General features: G+C 49.8%; 1 protein-coding gene across 1 annotated transcript; it reads left to right on the top strand.

The window, feature by feature from the left end:
* The first annotated feature begins 6,736 nt into the window (after positions 1 to 6,736).
* Positions 6,737 to 10,777, top strand: LOC135974922 (uncharacterized). The gene is made up of 2 exons (XM_065564231.1): positions 6,737 to 7,488; positions 7,862 to 10,777. The coding sequence occupies exons 1-2, from the start codon at positions 6,753 to 6,755 to the stop codon at positions 7,867 to 7,869; spliced, it is 744 nt and encodes a 247-aa protein (XP_065420303.1). The 5' UTR covers positions 6,737 to 6,752; the 3' UTR covers positions 7,870 to 10,777.
* Positions 10,778 to 16,590: the final 5,813 nt, after the last annotated feature.

Here is a 16,590-nt window from a genome sequence, read left to right as displayed (position 1 = left end):
GCCAGGGGAGTCTCAGAAGCATGGGGTGCTGGGGCTCATCTCTCCCCACAGACGGGCAGGTCTCCTCTTACACCACGTGTTACTGTCTCATTTCAGCGTTGTTATCTGGGCGTTCTTCAACTGTTCTGGGCCCCGCGTGCCCACACGACTGGATCGGATATCAAGGGAAATGCTATTATTTCTCCGAGGCCGAAGGGAACTGGATCTACAGCCAGAGACACTGCTCCTCCCTCGGCGCCTCCCTGTCTGCAATCGAGGGTGGGCAGGAAATGGTGAGAGACTCTCACTGTAATGGCCTGGCCTTGGCACAGCAGCTGTTGCTGCAGTAGGACCTGAGCTCTGCCCCTGTGGGGCGAGGAGCAGCTCTGAGTCCTCTCATGCTGGGAGGCCAGAGCGAATGGACTTCCAGCCGCTGAATGCCAGGCCTGGCTGGACCTGGGGCTCCTCTAGTGTCAGTGTGTGACCGCGGGGATCACCCACTCTCAGCCCTCCCAATAGGAGACTGTCCCTCTCTAGGGCTGGGCTGGTTCAGGTGTCTGCTGGGCTGGAAGCGGGGGACTGAGACCCCAGCTTGACTTGAAGAGCCCGAGCTCCTGGGTAGGCGAATGGGCAGCCAGCTGGTGGTGGGCGGGGGGAATCCTCTTAGCCCTGGACCCTTCTGGTTGAGGGTGCGGTGGGGAGTGCGTCTTCTCTCAGTCTTGGCTCCTCCCAGCTTTCCCTATGCAGATCATCTCTCTCCTTCCCTTTACCCTGCGATGGTGAGGGGAGCTCAGCCACTCTGTAAGATGCAGCTTTCATACAGAACGTGGCCTTGCGTGGAGAGATGTGGGGGGCAGCTTAGACCCAGCAGCACCCAAGAGCTGCCCTGGCCCAGGGCAGATTGGGGTGAGGGGGGAGCTGGGTTTGAGGTGGGAGGGTTAATACTGAATTACCCAGAGCTGGGCAAGAGGGAGGAGAAAATCCCCAGCCACCCCCTGGAAACGCTCAGAGCCCTTCTGTGTACACCTGGGATTCCCTGCCCAGAGCTTGGGGGAGCAGCAGGGTCGGGGCTCTGACACCACCTCTCCCTCTGCTGTTGTTTTTAGGATTTCATGCTGCGCTATAAAGGCGAATTTGACCACTGGATCGGCCTCCGGAGGGACCCGGGTCAGCCCTGGAAATGGGCCAACGGCACCGAATTAAACAACCCGTGAGTGCTCTGTGAATTCCCTGGGCTTTGGGTCCCTGGTGTCTGAGATACCGAGTTCAGGCCGACCCACCGGTCAGTGTTGTGGAAACAGCCAGAGAGCGCTCGGGTTCTTATGTACTCCGTGTATTAGTGATGGGTGGAAGCCAGTGTCTCCTGCTGGGAGATTGGCCGAAGCCTCAGATCTGTGGCTGTAGTGAGGCCCCTGAATCTGTAACGAGGCATCTGTGTTAAAGATGCCTGATAGCCACAAGTGCTGAGCGCCTGGGGCTGCCATGGGAACAGCAGAGATGGCCCAGATGAGTGGATCAGAAGGTGAGCAAACATCGAATGGGCATGTAAGAGGCCTGCTAGATGGTCATGGACTTTGTTGGGGAGGTTCTGCAGTCCCCCTCAAATTAGCAGAGGGGCTCCCTGAGGCCACTTCTATTCCCCACTCAGTTTGAATCCAGATCTGAGGCAGCAGAGCCGGGACTCAGCCATTCAACCACAGTGACTTTCTCTAGCCTCCCCCTTCTGTGCTGTATCTGCATGCTTTGATTAGCCTTTTTCTAGTGCCCCCACCTTCCCCCCCCCCCGAGCTAGTGATAGGACCCAGGAGTCCTGACTCACAGCCTCCTCTGCTCTGACCCATTAGACCTCACTACCTTCTCAGAGCTAGGGATGGAAACCAGGAGTCCTGCCTTCCAGTTGTCCCTGCTCTAACCACCAGACCCCATTCACCTCACAGGCAGGGACAGAACCCAGGAGTCCTCGTTTCCCAATCCCCTTCGTATGGGTCACCAATAATGTTTGAAACTTTCAGAGACTCAACTTAGATCCCCGTGGTGCACGCTGTGGGATCCCCGGGAGGGATATCTGATGAGGAGGGGAATGTAGCTGAAACAGTCATAAAAAAAGTTACAGCTCCAGACCCGTGGGTTCTACTTCTGGTTCAAGTTGCAGTGGGAGAGGTTTAGGTTGAATATTAGGAAAAACTTTTTCACTAGGAGGGTGGTGAAGCACTGGAATGGGTTACCTAGGGAGGTGGTGGAATCTCCTTCCTTAGAAGTTTTTAAAGTCAGGCTTGCCAAAGCCCTGGCTGGGATGATTTAGTTGGGGATTGGTCCTGCTCTGAGCAGGCGGTTGGACTAGATGACCTCCTGAGGTCCCTTCCAACCCTGATATTCTATGATTCTATGATATCCCAAGACTGATTTCAGTGGGAACTGGGGGTGATCAAATAACCAACACCACTTGAGCCAATAGCAGGTTGAATCCTGGACTATCAGTGCTAAAAGAATGGCAGAATAGGTCACGCTGGTGGGGGAGTGGCACTGTATGTGAAAGAAAGCATAGAGACAAGTACAATACAAATCTTAAATGAATCCAACTGTACCATGGAATCTCTAAGGATAGAAATTCCACACTTGAAAAATAAGAATCTAGCAGTAGGAAAATACTGCTGAGCAGGATGGTGACTGATTGTGAAATTCTCCGAGAGATTAGAGAGGCTACAAAGACAGAAAACCCAATAATAATGGGGGATTTGGACTATCCTCATATTGTCTGAGAACATGTCACCTCAGGACGGGATGCAGATACACAATTTCTAGACACCATCAATGACTGCTTCTTGGAGCAGTTAGTCCTGGAACCCACCCAGGGAGAGGCAATTCTTGATTTAGTCCTCAGTAGCGCACTGGATCTGCTCCAAGTGGTGAATGTAGTTGAACCACTTTGCAACAGCGACCATAAATTTAACAACCTTGCGGGGGGGAGAAATGCCAAAGAAACCCACCACAGTAGCATTTAACTTCAAAAAGGGGAACTACACAAAAATTAGAAGCTAGTTAAATGGAAATTGAAAGGAACAGTCACAAGGTGAAATGCCTGCAAACTGCATGGAGACTATTTTAAAATATAAAACTCCCAAATAAATTAAAAAAAAAAAAAGCCATCATGGCTAAACGGCAGAATAAAAGAGGAGGTTAGAGGCAAAAAAGCATCCTTTAAAAACCCATAGGAAAGGGATAGGTAATAAGACAGAAAATATCATAATACCACTATGTAAATCCATGGTATGTCCACACCTGGAATACTGCTTGCAGTTCTAGTCACCCCATCTCAAAAAAGCTATATTAGAATTGGAAATAATAGAGAGAAACTCTACGAAAATGATTAGGGGTATGGAACAGCTTCCCTATGAGGAGAGATTAAAGAGACTGTTCAGCTTGGACAACAGACAACTAAGGAGGGATATGATAGAGGTCAGACAATCATGACTGGTGTGGAGACATTAAAAGGCAGCAGGTTTAAAAGAAAGTATTGCTTCACACAATGCACAGTCAACCTGTGAAACTTGTTGCCAGGGGATGTTGTGAAGGCCAAAAGTATAATAGGGGTTCAAAAAAGAATTAGATACGTTCACAGAGAATAGGTCTACCAGTTCCTATTAGACAAGATGGTCAGGGCTGCAACCCCTTGTGTTACCCAGGATTCTTAGAACCCACAGCAGCAGTAACTTAACAGTGATTCCTGACACCGCCTGGAATGAAAATCAATGGGAACAAAGCAATTCCGTCTGATGAAAGATTAATGCAAGTAAGCGGGCTCTATCTAAAACTGCAGTTTATTAGATTTAAACCCACACAGACATAACCAATGGGTTTAGAAAATCCCAAATATTTACAGAAAATCTGGAAGAGTATTGAGTAATTTACAGCAGGTTCACGGTGGCCAGTTGCTCTCCCGCTGGGGAGAAAAAGTGTCCGAAAAAAAGTCTTTTAAGATGGCTTCAGCGGATTGCTGTTCTGAAGTACACTGTATTAGCTAGTCTTTTATAACTAACTTCTACAAAACACACAGGTCATAGTGACCCCTAGTAAATCAGCACTCTTCCTAACTTTCGTTAAAATACTAATCAACAAATATTCCTAACAATCTTAATCATAATAATACTTCTAGATCAAAGGCTCCCAAATTTTTCCGTTCTCTTATTTTTTTCGTCTCAATTGTTGACTTTTCCTCTCCCCTCCTCCCATTCTGACTGGTAGAAACTGACAGCTAGTTTTGACCTGGCCTCTAAAAGCCTGTGTTTCAAATTAACCCTTAACTAGGTGGTGGTCTATTTTATTAATTCATGGTGGCTGAATGCACATAATATGGTTGCAATTAGCTTGATCACATTCTGGGGCACACACACCCCTCAGATCAAGGGTATAACATGCTCTGGGTAACCCTAAATCTCTGACTGCCAGAAACTGGGACGGGATGACAGGATGGATCACTCAATGATTGACCAGTTCTGTTCATTCCCTCTGAAGCACTTGTCACTGGCCAGTATCGGAGGACAGGACACTGGGCTAGATGGACCGTTGGTCTGACCCAGTATGGCCGGTCTTATGTGCTTACAGCAGAATCGCATTTTAAAAAGAAGCCCTTTGTGGTTGGTGGGAAGCTGGAAAATGTGCCCACAGTGGGCTTAGGAAGCCGGTCAGTCAGGGCCATCCTTACCCATACGCGAAGTACACAGCTGCGTAGGGCACCAGGAAATTTGGGGCACCAAATTTCCTGGTGCCCTGCACAGCTGTGTGCTGCTCCAGCCCCTGCCCTGCCTCTTCCTCATGGCCCCAGCCCCAACCCCGCCTCTTTTTGCCCCCACTCCACCCCTTCCTCAAAGTCCCTGCTCTGCCCCGCCTCTTCCCACCCCTGCTCTGCCCCAGCCCTGCCCCCACTCCCTTGAGGACTGCATCAGGGCTGGACCTGCACTCACCAGCGGCGGGAAGTGCAGCGGCCCAGCCGCGCCGCTGATGAGTGCTGGGGGGTGGTTTCCCCCAGTCAGCCAAGCTTCCCCCCCGCCATGGAGGCCTGGGGCCCCCTGACCCCTCCCCCCTGCGGGGGGGTTGCATAGGACCCCAGAATAGCTAGGGACGGCCCTGCGGTCAGTTGGTGACCTGGTATTTGATCCTAGTCAGATATTGTCATGTGTTCCAGTAGGAGTGCCCTGAGGTAGGCAGAGCCTTTGTGATGGCATCATGGAGCCATGTGTTTGGAAGCCTGCCTTGGGGGGGGAGGAGGGGGGAGAGTCTGTCTACACTGTGCCTGATATCCGGCCCCCCAGCCCAGTAGACAGGCTGGATCTAGCTCAGCAGAAATAATAATGACACCCGCCCCGCCCTAGAGTGACCAGATGTCCCGATTTTATAGGGACAGTCCCGATTTTTGGGTCTTTTTCTTATATAGGCTCCTATTACCCCCCAACCCCATCCTGATTTTTCACACTTCCTGTCTGGTCACCCTACCCCCCCCCCCCGGGGTCCAAGATCGGGTGTCTGGCTCGAGCTGCCACCTACATCACAATGTCCACACTGCTATTAATCCGAGCTAGCACGAGCCGGTCTATCTGGGCTGGGAGCCGCTCTCCCAGCTGCACTGCAGACATAGCACTGATATCCTGAGCGCTCAGGGCACGTCTACACTGCAAAAAACGCCTACGGCAGCGAGCCTCAGAGCCCACAGCTACAGACTCAGATCCTGCAGCCCTGTGGGGGCCACCCCAGCAGAAGGCTCTGGGTGCATCGTTGCCATCCCATCAGAGCTGTGCTGGGGTGATGCTGATTGGAGGGCCCCCAGAGCCATCTGCTCAGGTGGGTGGGGGCTGGGTTCTCCCTTCTCTGGGACAGATCCCAACCACCTGGAGCCAGAGGCTGGTGGTCGGGGGAGGGGAGATCCCGGCCTGCCCAAAGAGCAGTGCTGGGCCTCCTCCCACCCCAGCATGTGGCTATTGTGTAGCCAGTGTGGGACCATGGGGGAGGATTTGCCTGTGGGCCTGGATCCCGCCCTGTTCCCAGGTGTGAAGTTCTGGCCTCCAGCGCTCACGGGAAGCTCTGTGTGAGTGGCTGGGGTCACACCACAGCCCCTGGGTTTGTGCTGCAGTCTCTGTGCTGCTGGCGTTTCGCTCCAGCCTCTCCAATACAGCCTGGCCTGACAGGCCTCTGGCCTGAGCGCTGCTGTAAACTGTCCGGGGAGCCCAGCACCCAGCTGTGTGGCCTTACTGCTGCTCCTCGCCATGCTGAGACTGACCTGGAACCTGCGCCCAGGGCAGTCTGGGTGGGTTGGGCCTGCAGGGGCCCATCCAGACCCAGCTGGGGGTGTGGGGGGAGCAGGAACTTGGGTTAAAATATCCCCCTGGCATAAATGCTCCATGGAGGTCAGTTGATCTTAGAACCTAACCTGGCCCTGCTGCCCCCCTGCCCCTCTGCTGGGGCGCTGGGGGTGGGGCCTGTGGCTGGTGCAGGAGGGGGAATCGTGAGGGGCTGAGTGCAGCAGCTCCCTGCACTGTGCGAGTGTCTCCCCCTGTCTGTGACTGATGGGAAACGCCCAACTCCTGACACCAGCTCCCTGGCTTCTGTCTTGCAGGTTCCCGATAGGAGGACAAGGTGACTGTGCGTATCTGAATGATCTGGGTGGGCTCAGCAGCTTGCGATGCACCAGTGAGAGACACTGGATCTGCACCAAACCTGATGCATTTACACAGGCACAGGAGGCTGCCGTGGAAGGGGGCTGATAAGAAGAGTTCCTGGGCATGCTGACAGGGTTCTGTGTCCAGCAGACACCCGAGGACACCATCCAGGAGATATTGCAGGATGCCACCAAGATTGATGCCTCCCAGCTGGCACCATGGCAGAAGATAAACGCCCTGAACACCTTCCTGATCCCCCACATCTCGATCATACTAAGGGGATCCGCTGTGGCGAAGGTGCCCCATAACAAGGCAGACAAGTTAGACTGTCAGCTGGTGAAGAAGTGGCTGTTCCTTCCCCAGAGAGCCAGCAATGAGCTGGTCTACATTGCCCACAGGCATGGCGGTGCCAACGTCCCCCGCATGGGCGACCTGTGCGACGTCATGGTCTTTGAAAAAATCTCCAAGGGCATGATGGAGAGAGGCCACAATAGGGACTCAGAGCAGTGCCGCGTGAAAGTCAAGGAGCTCAGACAAGCCTATCGAAAAACAAAAGAAGCAAACAGTCGCTCCGGGTCAGAGCCGCGGACATGCTGCTTCTACACTGAGCTGCATGCAATTCTAGGGGGGGCCGCCACCACTACCACACCTCTGACTGTGGATTCTGAGGTGGGGGTAATCTCAACCATGCCTGAGGAATCTGCGGACGGGAAAGATGAGGAGGAGGAGGAGGAGGACAAGCTTGCGGAGAGCACACAGCACTTCATTCTCCCCAACAGCCAGGATCTTTTTCTCAGTCTCAGTGAAGTACCCTCCCAAGGCAGTATCCCAGACAATGACCCCATGGAAGGGACCTCAGGTGAGTGTACCTTTGTAAATATAAAACATGGTTTAAAAGCAAGCGTTTTTTGATGATTAATTTGCCCTGAGGACTTGGGATGCATTCGCGGCCAGTACAGCTACTGCAAAAGTCTGTTAACGTGTCTGGGGATGGAGCGGAAATCCTCCAGGGACATCTCCATGAAGCTCTCCTGGAGGTACTCCAAAAGCCTTTGCAAAAGGTTTCTGGGCAGTGCAGCCTTATTCCATCCTCCATGGTAGGACACTTTACCACGCCAGGCCAGTAGCAAGTAATCTGGTATCATTGCCTGACAAAGCCTGGCAGCGTATGGTTCCGGTGTTTGCTGGTATTCAAGTAACATCCATTCTTTATCTCGCTGTGTTATCCTCAGGAGAGTGATATCGCTCATGGTAACCTGGTCACCGTGCTGCAGTCGCCTCATCGGCTGGTCCTGGTTTTGCTTTGGCATGTTCTGGCTCTGCATATACTCCAGGACAATCCTCCAGGAACATCTCCATGAAGCTCTCCTGGAGGTACTCCAAAAGCCTTTGCAAAAGGTTTCTGGGCAGTGCAGCCTTATTCCATCCTCCATGGTAGGACACTTTACCACGCCAGGCCAGTAGCAAGTAATCTGGTATCATTGCCTGACAAAGCCTGGCAGCGTATGGTTCCGGTGTTTGCTGGTATTCAAGTAACATCCATTCTTTATCTCGCTGTGTTATCCTCAGGAGAGTGATATCGCTCATGGTAACCTGGTCACCGTGCTGCAGTCGCCTCATCGGCTGGTCCTGGTTTTGCTTTGGCATGTTCTGGCTCTGCATATACTCCAGGACAATGCGCGTGGTGTTCATAGTGCTCACAATTGCCGCGGTGATCTGAGCGGGCTGCATGATCCCAGTGGTATGGCGTCTGGGCTGAAAAAAGGCACGAAACTAGTGTCTGACGGAGGGAGGGAGAGGCGAGTAACGACATGGCGTACAGGTACAGGGAATTAAAATCAAGAAAGGTGGCTGTGCATCAGGGAGAAACACAAACAACTGTCACACAGAATGGGGCCCCCCCCCAAAGATTGAACTCAAGACCCTGGGTTTAGCAGGCCGTTGATTTCACGGAGGGAGGGGGAAGCAAATGAATACAGAACAAATCTGGTCAATCTATTTTTTACATCTTAAGCTGGCAGCAGACGGTGCAGCATGACTGATAGCCATCGGCATCTTCTGGGTGCTTGGCAGAAGATACTGTACTACGACTGCTAGCCATCATCGTCAAGACGGTTCAGTAGGACTGCCGGCAGGACTGAGTCTCCAGAAGACAAAACATGTCTGCTCTGGTGCCTCTGATTGAACTGGAATACGACAATGACGGATACCAGTCGTAATACACCATCTACTGTCAAAAGGCAAGGAGCTGCTGCTGTGTAGCAATGCAGCCCCACGTCTGCCGGCATCCAGATAGCCGATGAAGGCTACCAGTCATACTGCACTGTCTACTGCTAAAAGGCAATTAGTTGCTGCTTTGTAGCAATGCAGTACCACGTCTGCCGGCACCCAGATGACATATGGTGACGGTGAGCTGAGCGGGCTCCATGCTTGCCATGGTATGTTGTCTGCACAGGTAACCCAGGTAAAAAGGCGCGAATCGATTGTCTGCCGTTGCTCTGACGGAGGGGGAGGGGTCTGACGACATGTACCCAGAACCCCCCGTGACACTGTTTTGCATCATCAGGCATTGGGATCTCAACCCAGAATTCCAATGGGCGGCGGAGACTGCGGGAACTGTGGGATAGCTACCCATAGTGCAATGCTCCGGAAGTCAACGCTAGCCTTGGTACTGTGGACGCGGTCTGCTGACTTAATGCACTTAGAGCATTTTATGTGGGGACACACACAATCGACTGTAAAACCGATTTCTATAAAATCGGCTTCTATAAATTCGACCTAATTTCATAGTGTAGACATACCCTGATACAAAACTGTGCAGAACAGCCCTTATTATGGGACACTGATGCACTTATGAAAATCCCTCCCCTAATTGGTACTAAGTGCTTTGAAAAATGTTAAGTGCTAAGTGCAATAATTATTCTATCTTGGATTCCACCTGAGGTGGGCAGCTGGTGTTTCTCCTCTGCAGCTGCAGATTTAGTACTGTGTGATCATCTTCAGCCTGCACCTTCTGTTTTGGGTTTTGTCTCCTAGCAAATGATTAGAAGATAAGAGCAGTGCTAGCTCACCTGTACTGAGAGGGTCCAAGTTAGGGCATAGGCCCACAGCAGAAGCGATGACACCTCCTCAGGGGTCTGCACTGAGAAACCACACAGGAAGCTTAGATACATGCATAGACACAAACAGAAGGACAATAGTTCAAGTGTTAATTAGACTGGACACCTCAGAACTTTAAAATGAGGACAATGATATTGTGTGGACAGAAAACCAAGTTAAACTGAAGAATCATGTGGGCCATGTGCTGAAACAAACTATGGTCCCATCTTTTATTCACTTTTAAATGTGGGTATATTAGGACAGCTTCTCTTAGTTCCCCATCTGTAAAATGGGGATAATCTTCCTTTTCCCACCTTCTTGACTATTCATATTGTAAAAACTTTAGGAGAAAAATTGTCTTTTACTGTGTGTGTGTGTTTCAGAAAATAATCTTATTTTTATTTTTGAAAAATTGTGTTCAGTCTTAGTGAGGGGAAAAAACACTTTTAGTTTTCTCCCAATGGAAAGAAGTGTGGTTGGTGGGTGTGAAGACTAAAACAGTGAGTGGGATTTTTTTCCCAACAAAAACCGACCAAAAAACAATTTTTCTGAAGCAAAAAAAAAAAGTAAACCAGAATGAACACTTTCTGTGAATATTATCGGTTTGGTTGGAAAGTCACTTTCTGTAGAAAAACTTTTTAATGAAAATTTTGTGACCATCTCTAGATTAAAGCGGCTTTGCAAACTGGTCACTAAACTTATGTCTGTAAACTTTCCATGCATAACTGTGCAGAAGCAACTCGCCCTTACACGGCAGCATGCTGAACCCCACTAGTGTCTGCACCACAGAAGTTTGAGTCCATCACCTGTGGACTGGCAGAGAAGTTTCTTTTAGCTCAGGCAGTAAAGGCTCGTGTTTAGATCAAGAAGTAGCAGGTTCAATTCCTCCTGCCAACAACCCACCCGGAAGTGTTGTTTTCTAATTAAAAGCCACATCTGTGTGTACAGCCATTTTGTATACGGTACATTTGTTAATAACTGTAAATGCCTTTGAACACTATGTATTTCTTGTGCGTAAATAGTTACATATAAAAATAAGCTTAGAAGTTTGAAATAGTAGCTCTACATTTATTTTTCTATGACTTTTATCTGAATAATTATGGCAGGTTCAGGCCCTCTGGTCTATTCTTTCATCTGCTACTGATATGCAGTTGTTCTGGGAGGAACCATATCAGCTGTTTAACAGCAGTAGTTTAGAACAAGAACTAAAGAAGAATACCGCAGTGCTAGAGATAGGTGGAGTTTGGTTTTGTTCCAGTGCTAATCAGACAACAAAATAATGTAGGTTCTACCATTCTTCCAGTAATACCATTTTTAAAAGTAACTAAGAGCTAAATATTTAGTTAATTGACATTTAAAATTCTTTATCTGACTACAATAACTTCAACCCCTGATCTTCCCCCTGAACTTTTTGATTTTGTCCCTCTAATCCTGTTCTTTCACTCAGTATTTTCCATTAGAGAGTGTTACTGCCCACACTGAGTTAAATATAGCCTTGCAAAGCACTCTGCTGTTTCCTTCATTTCAGAGGAAGGAAATGGAGGGTTTCAACAACTTAACTGTTCACTTCAGAACTCACACCTCCAGCCCTTCAACTCCTCAGCCAGTGGCGGCTCTAGATATTTTGCTGCCCCAAGCACAGCAGGCAGGCTGCCTTTGGTGGCATGCCTGCGGGAGGTCCGCTGGTAACGCAGATTCGGTGGCATGCCTGCGGGAGGTCCGCTGGTAACGCAGATTCGGTGGCATGCCTGCGGGAGGTCCGCTGGTAACGTGGATTCTGCGGCATGCCTGCGGGAGGTCCGCTGGTAACGTGGATTCCGCGGCATGCCTGCGGGAGGTCCGCCGGTAACGTGGATTCCGCGGCATGCCTGCGGGAGGTCCGCCGGTAACGTGGATTCCGCGGCATGCCTGCGGGAGGTCCGCCAGTCCTGTGGCTTCGGCGTCCCCAACGCCGAATTGCCACCGAAACCGCAGGACCGGTGGACCTCCAGCAGGCAAGCCGCTGAAGGCAGCCTGACTACCGCCCTCATGGCGACCGGCAGCACACCCCCCGCGGCTTCCCGCCCCAGGCACGTGCTTGGAGCACTGGTGCTTGGAGCCGCCCCTGTCCTCAGCACAACTGCATTTTTTACAATACACAGAGTAAGCTTGAAAACGTGGTGGAAAAAAACCAAGTCATCTGAAGGACATCCTAACACTGTTTGTTCACTGGGTTTAGGGCATTGCTATTTGTAGAGAGGCCTTTGCTATCTGTTAACTGCACAGTCCTGTTACCACTTGTTAACCTAGCGTCCTTGTTTGCTGCATGTTTTTGCAAAGCCAGCAGACCAATGTTTTTTACTAACTGCTCTGTTCAAGTTCACAAAATAGATTTTCACAGACTAAATAGTATCAGAGGGGTAGCTGTGTTAGTCTGAATCTGTAAAAAGCAACAGAGGGTCCTGTGGCACCTTTGAGACTAACAGAAGTATTGGGAGCATAAGCTTTCGTGGGTAAGAACCTCACTTCTTCAGATGCAAGAAGTGAGGTTCTTACCCACGAAAGCTTATGCTCCCAATACTTCTGTTAGTCTCAAAGGTGCCACAGGACCCTCTGTTGCTTTTTACAGACTAAATAGTTCTTTGGGACAACTCCTACAGTCATTTCTCCTGCAGTATATATCAAGGGAGATGCTAATGTAGCAGGGTCTGAATGAATTCTTCCCTGACAGCTAGCTGGGAGGGGGAGAGACTTTGGGTGTGTTTTATGTAAATACAGTTTGCTCCTCTTCTGCTTAGATATCCAGCAGATAGAGCGATGTTTTGCTCAAAGTAATCAACTTTGGCTGGTGTTGGGTTAAACATCACTTTAGTACTGAATGCAGGGATAGTGAAATACTGTTACCAATGTTGTAATTATTGTAGAATACAGGGAAGCAAGACTGTGCTTAACCTGTCGAAAATGAGGCGGTCACCCTAATCGTAAAGAACCTAATTAAGCCAGGGGCACAAATATTAGAGCCCCCATAAAGTGGAAGGGGTAGATGTGCTAGTCAGGTAGCATGGCCTTTCCTCCAAGGCTTCTCCCTGAACTGGCTTATGCTATCTCATCCCTTCCCCCAGTCAAAGAAAGACCTCAATAGGGTTCATTAGGAGTCTTTGTTATTTTAAATGCTCAGTCAGAGCTGACATCAACTGTGGTAGCACTGTGTTTCTACCCATTCTGCAAAGAGCTGAAAATTATTAAAGGTACATCAAAAAGAACAGGAGGACTTGTGGCACCTTAGAGACTAATGAATTTATTTGAGCATAAGCTTCCGTGGGCTACAGCACACTTCTTTGGATGCATAGAATGGAACATATATTGAGGAGATATATATACACATGATATTCGTCCATCGTTATCGATGAAGACCTCAACAACTCATTCTTATGATATGATGTTGAGACTTGCGGGTGAATTGGATTAAAGTGAGGGAGAGTTGCGCAACGTCAGCCTCACTCTCTCTTCCCAGTTCCTATCTGTATCCAGTGGCAGGACAGGAGTCAAGACGGCTGGAGATAGGACAGGGCGCAGTGGATGACCAGGACGCCTACGTGTCTTGTCGTGCTCTTAAGCGTTCCACAACGCTTGTTGTCACCGCCTTCCTGACCATTGAACCAGGTTGCCTCAGTCAGCCGGTTCCAGCCTTCGCATGCAATGGGTAGACAGGCCCTGACTCACCGAGAGTCTCATACTCATCAGCTACCCTCACCTTGTTTAGCCCGCCAGTCGAGACGGTCTCCGGGGTGTGGCCGCTGTCGCATGCTGACAGCTACTTGGAGCCACAGGTGAGAGCTGGGTGTCAAGTGGGGACCAAAGTGGATGAGCTACTCCTAGGAGTACGACTGCTCCCCCATCAGAGGTACTACCCCTCCCTGACAACCCCATACACCCTATACACCTTATATATACACATACAGAGAGCATGAACAGGTGGGAGTTGCCTTACCAACTCTGAAAGGCCAATTTAGTAAGAGGAAAAAAACTTTTGAAGTGATAATCAAGATAGCCCAGTACAGACAGTTTGATAAGAAGTGTGAGAATACTTACAAGGGGAGATAGATTCAATGTTTGTAATGGTTTGTAAGGGTACATCTACAGTACAAAATTAATTCGAACATATTCTATTCAAATTTTCAGAAGCAATTTTATACATTCAATGTTGTGTCCCCACTGAAGCACATGAATTCCACAGAGTGCATTCACAGTACCAAGGCTAGCATCAAATGTCAGAGCGGTGCACTATGGGTAGCTATCCCACAGTTCCCACAGTCCCCGCCACCAATTGGAATGCTGGGTTAAGCTCCCAGTGCATGATGGGGCAAAAACACTCTCACAGGTGTTTCTGGGTGTGTCATCACTCACTCCTCCCTCCATGAAAGCTACAGCAGACACCATACTGCCAGCAGATGGTGCAGTACGGTGCACCGCCTGTCTCCTGGTACTATGAATCCACCTCGCATGTCCTCTCATCTTTCTATCTACTCTTTCATCTAACCATTTCCCGCATTATTTTGGCCACCGTGAACTGAGCAGCACAGCTTCCGCCACAAACTCTGCTCTCTTGTATCGCCAGCTAATTTCTCCATGTTGTCTGTCCTGGGCTCCGGTGGAAGCTACAGAAGGCAACAATTCCCCACCGTTTTTTGGCCATCGTGAACAGCTTCTGCCACAAACACTGCTCTCCCACTCTTGCAGCTCTAGTGAGCTTCCCACCTCCATGAATGCTACAGGAGACAACCATATCCTGCCTTTTATCGGCCATCTTGAACTGAACAGCTCTCCTACGTTTCGCGCCCTTTTCCCAGGATTACCCATGCAGGCGCCATAGCGCGGCAAGCATGGAGCCCACTCAGATCTCTGCTGCAATTTTGACCATTGTAAATACCTTACGCATTATCCAGCAGTATGTGCAGTACCTGCAAATTGGGCAAGGAAGCGACGACAGTGCGATTACTATACTGATGAGGACATGGATACAGACGTTCCTAGAAGCACGGCATGTGGCGATTGGGAGATCATGGTGGCGTTGGGCCAGGTTCATGCCGTGGAACACCGATTCTGGGCCCGGGAAACAAGCACAGACTGGTGTTGCAGGTCTGGGATGATTACCAGTGGCTGCAAAACTTTTGTATGCATAGGGCCACTTTCATGGAACTTTGTGACTTGCTGTCCCCTCCCCTGAAGTGCAAAGACACCGAAATGAGAGCAGCCCTCACAGTTGAGAAGCGAGTGGCCATAGCACTGTGGAACCTTGCAACGCCCGACAGCTACCGGTCAGTCAGGAATCAGTTTGGAGTGAGCAGATCTACTGTAGGGGCTGCTGTGCTGCAAGTACCCAATGCAATCATTGACCAGCTGCTATCAATGGTTGTGACTTTGGGAAATGTGCAGACCATTGTGGATGGCTTTAATGCACTGGGGTTCCCTAACTGTGGCGGGGCGATAGACGGAACACATATCCCGGCGGCCAGTACATAAACCACAAAGGGTACTTTTCCATGGTGCTGCAAGCACTGGTGGATCACAAGGGACGTTTCTCCGACATCAACGTGGGATGGCTGGGAAAGGTGCATGACGCTCGCATCTTCAGGCACTCTAGTCTGTTTGAACAGCTGCAGGAAGGGACTTACTTCCCAGACCAGAAAATTACTGTTGGGGATGTTGAAATGCCTATAGAAAGCAACAGAGGGTCCTGTGGCACCGTTGAGACTAACAGAAGTATTGGGAGCATAAGCTTTCGTGGGTAAAAACCTCACTTCTTCAGATGCAAGTAATGGAAATCTCCAGAGGCAGGTATAAATCAGTGTGGAGATAACGAGGTTAGTTCAATCAGGGAGGGTGAGGTGCTTTGCTAGCAGTTGAGGTGTGAACACCAAGGGAGGAGAAACTGCTTCTGTAGTTGGATAGCCATTCACAGTCTTTGTTTAATCCTGATCTGATGGTGTCAAATTTGCAAATGAACTGGAGCTCAGCAGTTTCTCTTTGGAGTCTGGTCCTGAAGTTTTTTGCTGTAAGATCAGGACCAGACTCCAAAGAAACTGCAGAGCTCCAGTTCATTTGCAAATTTGATGCCATCAGATCAGGATTAAACAAAGACTGTGAATGGCTATCCAACTACAGAAGCAGTTTCTCCTCCCTTGGTGTTCACACCTCAACTGCTAGCAAAGCACCTCACGCTCCCTGATTGAACTAACCTCGTTATCTCCACACTGATTTATACCTGCCTCTGGAGATTTCCATTACTTGCATCTGAAGAAGTGAGGTTCTTACCCACGAAAGCTTATGCTCCCAATACTTCTGTTAGTCTCAAAGGTGCCACAGGACCCTCTGTTGCTTTTTACAGATTCAGACTAACACGGCTACCCCTCTGAGAAATGCCTATAGTTATCCTCGGGGACCCAGCCTGTCCTTTAATGCCATGGCTCATGAAGCCGTACATAAGCACCCTGGACAGTAGTAAGGACCAGTTCAACTACAGGCTGAGCAAGTGCAGAATGGTGGTATAATGTGCTTTTGGACATTTAAAGGGTCGCTGGCGCACTTTACTGACTCGCTCAGACCTCAGCCAAACCAATATTCCCATTGTTATTGCTGCTTGCTGTGTGCTCCACAACCTCTGTGGGAGTAAGGGGAAGATGTTTATGGCAGGGTGGGAGATTGAGGAAAATCGCCTGGCTGCTGATTACGCGCAGCCAGACACCAGGGCGATTAGAAGAGCACACCAGGAAGCGCTGCGCATCAGAGAAGCTTTGAAAACTAGTTTCATGACTGGCCAGGCTACAGTGTGACAGTTCTATTTGTTTCTCCTTGATGAAAACCCACCCCCTTGGTTGACTCT

Source organism: Chrysemys picta, chromosome 12 (genome assembly GCF_011386835.1).
Source record: "Chrysemys picta bellii isolate R12L10 chromosome 12, ASM1138683v2, whole genome shotgun sequence".
NCBI lineage: Eukaryota > Metazoa > Chordata > Testudines > Emydidae > Chrysemys > Chrysemys picta.
Note: the sequence above shows the minus strand (reverse complement) of the source record. Positions and strands in the feature narration are given on the sequence as shown.